General features: G+C 55.0%; 1 protein-coding gene across 1 annotated transcript; it reads right to left on the minus strand.

The window, feature by feature from the left end:
- Positions 1-4,688, minus strand: LOC101732219 (cuticle collagen 40-like). The gene is made up of 2 exons (XM_004914353.4): positions 3,461-4,688; positions 1-992 (listed from the first exon to the last, which is right to left on the minus strand). Exons 1-2 carry the CDS (start codon positions 4,639-4,641, stop codon positions 971-973), a joined length of 1,203 nt encoding a protein of 400 aa, XP_004914410.2. The 5' UTR covers positions 4,642-4,688; the 3' UTR covers positions 1-970.
- Between the last annotated feature and the right edge of the window lie 800 nt (positions 4,689-5,488).

The raw sequence follows: 5,488 nt of genomic DNA on the forward strand, positions 1-5,488 counted from the left end.
TTTTTTTTTTTTTTTTTTTTAACGCTCAACTCTATTGGGTCTAACATAAGTCTGGAACCTGTTTGACTCCCATCTGCCAATTTTCCTAATTACATCTGCCCCGAGGCCCCACCTCGCTGCTTCTGTAGCGGCCCCGATCCTGAAGGAGTGGCTCCCATACTCCTTCGCGGCAAGGTGCAACCCTTGCAGTGCCTTCTTGAGTACAGCAATGAATTGGTATCGAGATAGTGAAGCCCCATCTTGATGAACCAGTAAACTGCCCTGGTGGTCAGGCCTGACCCTAACGTAATTGTCAAAGCATCTGACTGGGCAGGTATGATGTCCTTCGATCCCAAATAGCTCTACCCTGAATCCCGTCCCTTTTTTGTCTGTCTTGGAGTCTCTAAGCATAATGGCCACGCTCCCATCTAACCTGCTGACGTCCTGCCTCAAAATCCCCCCGCCCCCCGCTTTGTTGTGACTTACCAGCTCTGATATTCGAAATGCGCCAAAGAAGGCCCATGAGAATGCCAGTCTAAACAATACCAGTTCAAAGGGCGAGTTAGCCAACTCCCCCAGTTGATTGAATAGGCCCCCCAAGATATTGAAAGTAATCGGCCGCCTGTGGTCTATGGGCCTCCTCCCCTTTTTGAAGCCTTTTACTGCCTGTTTGATCGCAAACTCCTTGGTGAGATCCGCCCAGCCCCGGAGTTTGAATAAAAATGCTAGGGCTGCCAATTTTTTTTCGACTGCGCTGGCTGATACATTGTCGCTGAAATCCTTGGACAGCTGCCAAGCCAGGAGCCCAAGTCGATCTAACTCAGTCTCTGATCCCATTTCCTGTTCTAGTTGGAACCATTCCTTCCATATTCTGTTGTAGGAGCTCCAGGTGGTCGGTGCTACTGACCTCCTGACCCATTCTATCATACCTGAGATACCACTCTCCAAACGATGTCTGGGCATCGCTCTCCCTCCTGTTCCGCTTCTGGCGCTAGAGATCGGAATCTGTCCCACTGAAATCGAGATAAGGCATCGGCAATCTCATTAATTTCACCAGGAATATGTTTCGCCCTAAACTTGATGTTCATTTGTAGGCAGCGCAATACCAGGTGCCGTAAGAGTGATAGCACCGGGCGTGAGGAGGAGGTCAGATTGTTGACCGCCAGTACTGCTGCCATGTTATCTGACCTAAACAGAACTGATTTATTAGACAATGCCTGCCCCCAGAGTTCCACCGCTACTACTATTGGGAATAGTTCCAGGAAGGCTAGGTTTTTTGTTAGCCTACCCTCGGCCCATTCCTGTGGCCATTTGGCCGCGCACCATTTGCCGGCAAAGAATGCCCCAAAGCCTGTTGACCCCGCTGCGTCCGTGAATAAACTAATCTCCGCATTCTCTACCGTGTTCTCCAACCAATATACTCTCCCGTTAAAGTCCTGGAGGAAATTGCTCCAGACCGTTAAGTCAGATTTGTGCCCCTGGTTGAGCCTAATGAAATGATGTGGTTGCCTGACCCCCGCTGTGGCCAGGGCTAGGCTCCTGGCAAACACCCTCCCCATTGGGATGATGCGGCATGCGAAATTGAGCTTGCCCAGTAGGGACTGCAGCTGTTTTAGGGTCACCTTTTTCGCTTGCCGTGCATACTCTATTTCCTCCTTCAATTTTACTACTTTGTCCATTGGGAGCCGGCACTCCTGCCGGCTTGTGTCTATTTCAATGCCGAGAAATTTGAGGCAAGTGGTGGGGCCCTCTGTCTTTTCCCGTGCCAGTGGTACCCCGAATTGTTCCGTAACCTGGTGTAGCGTCTCAAGTAGGACTGCACACAAATTAGAGTGCTGTGGGCCCACGCATAGAAAGTCATCCAAGTAATGGATGACTGAAGTGACTCCTGCCTTTTTATGTACCACCCACTCCAGAAAGGTGCTGAAGGCCTCGAAATAGGCACAGGATATGGAACAGCCCATGGGCAGGCTCCTGTCTACGTAATAGTGCCCTTTGAAGTGGCAGCCCAGCAGGTGTAGTGATTCTGGGTGTACCGGCAGTAGCCGAAAGGCCGACTCTATGTCGGCCTTTGCCATCAAGGCCCCCTGTCCCGCTTTGCCCACTAGGTGTACCGCCTCGTCAAATGAGGTGTAACAGACCCGTACCAATTCCTTATCGATTTCGTCATTAACTGAGCTGCCTTTGGGGTGGGATAAGTGGTGTATTAGCCGGAATTTTCCGGCTTCCTTTTTTGGCACTAGGCCGAGGGGGGGTCCTTAAAGGGCCCCGCCATGCGCCCCAAGCTCACCTCCTTCTGAAGTTTTTCCAATACTAACCCTGGTTTTTCGTTGGCCGACCTCAAATTTTTTTGATGAAGCCCACCTGTCCCCTCCTTCCCCGGAATCCTAAACCCCTCCTGAAAACCCTTTATTAGGAGCTCAGCCTTGTCCCTGGCTGGGTACTCATTTAGCCATGGACGCATCGCCTCTAGTTTGACTGGAGTCAGGCCCTTTGCCAAAACCGTCCCTGGCTTTTCCTGCTGCTCCCTTGCCTTTTTTGAAGCATCTACTGAGTGGGTGTGCTCCTGCGCATACCGAGCATTCATGTTTGAAGCGGCAGGACAGCCCCCATTTGCAGTGGCTATCATTGTATAGCCAGCAAACGCCTTTTTTGTGTGCTCCAGCTGGGCTGGAAGCTTGCCCGCTGGAGCTGCCTGGAAAGGGCTGTTGGCCGACTGCCCCTGGGCCGCCGTACCCTTGATAGCCCTTGTTATTCATCAGCCTCATCCAGAGGCCGATGTCCCGGTGGTCCCAGCACACGTCCTGCCTCACTGCCATCCGCTGACGAAATTGTTCGTCGTACCGGAGCCATGCTATGCCCCCGTATACCCTGTGTGCTTCCCAGATGCCATCTAAATAGCAGAAAAGCGCCGAACAGTGTTCGGGGTGCTTTTCTCCCACTACGCTTGCCAGGATGGCGAACGCTTGCAGCCAGTTCCCAAATGTCCTGGGTATAAGCCTAAAGCGGCGCCTGTCCTCATCCTCCTCTTTCCTGTGTTCCTTACCCTTCTCGTATTTGTCTATGTTGAATCTCTCTAAGGGGAGCAAGGTGAAGATGTCTACATATTCGCGTTTCCATATTTTTTCCCTCACCTCTGGCTTAAGGTGTGACCCCAGGGGGCCCTCGAAGCATATGTAGGCATGCCCCTTGGCTGAATCGGAGATTGGCACTGGTTTATCTGCCCGCTTTTGTCCGCTTCCTTCTCCCCCTACTGCCCCCGCTAGTCCTTGTGTGCTCGTGCCCACTGTGGGGGTTGCTGCTGTTGCGCTAGGGGCCCCCCCTGGCATTTGGGACTTCCCATCCCATTGCCCTATGAGTTTGCGCAAGCTTTCCATGAACTCCGCCATTGGTTGTCCCCCTGTTTGTCTGTCCCCCGTGGCTGCTGTTGGTGTGTTGTTGGCCGGTTGGTGGTCCGGCCCCTGTGTAATACCTTGCATACCTGCGCTGTCGTTGTGGCTGGAGATCGTGCTGTCCCGGCCTGTGGTTTCCTGTGATGTCCCCCGCGGATGCTGTGCTGTGGCTGCTCCTCCGCTCTCTGACCTGTACACCTGCGGAATACAAAGCGGGGGGGGGCATGCCCTGGGCCGCCACGGTGGGTGCAGCCGTTGTTCCCTCCCACCCCGCCGCGGCATTACAGGGTACTGCCCGCGTGCCCTCCATCATGTCCCCTGTTGCTTGCCCCAGGCCCACTCCTGCTGGCCGTGATGGGTTAGGAGGCCCGCATCCGGGCAAACCCGCTGGTGTTGGGCCCCCCTGGGTGGCGCCGGCCGGCCCACCCGCTCCCCAGCTGTTTGCTGCTGTGTCTGCCCCAGGCCTGCCCCATGCAGCCTGGGCCGCTGTTGTTCCCCCCCTTGTGTCTGGGTCGTGGCTGTAGGCCCAGGCCCCCCCTGTCGCGGGCCCGCCCGCTCCTAGCCCGCCCTCTGTTGTGCCTGCCGCCTGTGGAGCAGTGCCCCACGCTGTCTGGGCTGTCGCTGTGCCCCCAACCCTCTCTGGGGTAAAGCTGACTGCCGGGGCCCCCCCCTGCATCGGCGCGCCCGCCATGCGCGTTTCCTGGCCCCGCCTTCTGGCCCCTCCCCCCTCCCGAGGCCCAGGCGCGTCTCCCTGCCCGGCGCGTGTAGCGCTTCTGCCCTCCTGGCTCCCACCCGGCCCAGTACTTGCCTGACCGCGGAGCCGCCTGGACGTTCCTGGGGTGCTGGTCCTCCCTGGGGCGCCTGCCTCTGCCTCGGATGCCTCCTCCACGTGGTCCTCGCCGGCCGCGCCGGGTCCTCTGCTTCTGCGGCGGGCGCTGGATCCTCCGCTCCGTGCTCCGCCTGTGGGGGTGGCTGGCTCCTGGCGGCCCGAAGGGGGGGTTCCGGCTGGGATCCTGCTGCGTCTGGTGGCTCTCTGCAGTCCCGGGCTCCCGCTGGTGGGTGGCTGCGGGCTCGGGGATGCGGGCCTCCTCCTGCGCGTTGGTGGCGATGGGCTGAGCCTGCTGGGCGGCCGGGATCTTCGGGACCTCCTGGTAGGTGTTGTGGGGGGTTGGTCCTGCTGGCTGGGTAGAAGCTGGCGAAGCCACTCGTCTCCCCTCTTCTCAGCTTCTGCCCTGATGCGGGCTAGCATCTCTTCAATGCTGGCAGACATCTTGTCGGGCTGCTGGCTCTCACGCTGCTGGCTTCTTCTCCGACCTTTCCTCTGCTGCTTCTTCCACAAAATGGTGGATAGCCAGCCCTCTCTGCACTCCTATATACCCTTCTCCACCCCGCCTTCTTTCTCTCCCCCTTTTCTATTAAACTGCTCTATCCCCCACTCGTGATGCTGGGCTGGGTCATGCAGCCCCTCCTCCGACTCTGCTGCTCCAGGGCTAACAAGACATGCAAAGGGTTCACAAATGGTATTTTTTTGTTGTGCAAATGCAAAATTTGTTGCAAAGATAAAATTTTGTACCATTGCAACCATCTTTTCTATTAGCGACATATATTACATTCCCTAATGTCAGTATATTTAGAACATTTACATTTTAGCGTTGAAGATACTAAAATTCCCTCCCGTTGAAACAAAACAGGGATTGTTTGTCCATATATAGCAATGTATTGAAGCTGGCCAACTATGTCAGTCATCCCCGGTCTGGCCAGTCCTACACTCACTTTTATCTGATTCATTAAGAATTCTACGGCTTCATTATACATTTTATGTAAGGACTGAGTTTTACCTGCAAATTACTTTCTTTCAAGGTTAAAACCCCCAAATGGTTTCCTTTTTATTGGCTCCACTGGGATCACTTGACTGTACCCCAAACCTGTTACTGTAATGACAACTACCAAAAAAAACAAAGGACAGGCTGAATGCACATTTTTTATAAGCTTGGGTGAGTCAGGGAAGACTCTCCACCTCCAGAACTTCCATTATCCCTCAGGGCACGTCACTATGCCTGTGTATGTGCATTTGGTGGTGATGCAGTTGATTTTTCATGATGGCCTGTGGCCTAGAT

The sequence above is a fragment of the Xenopus tropicalis genome, chromosome 5 (genome assembly GCF_000004195.4).
Source record: "Xenopus tropicalis strain Nigerian chromosome 5, UCB_Xtro_10.0, whole genome shotgun sequence".
Lineage (NCBI taxonomy): Eukaryota > Metazoa > Chordata > Amphibia > Anura > Pipidae > Xenopus > Xenopus tropicalis.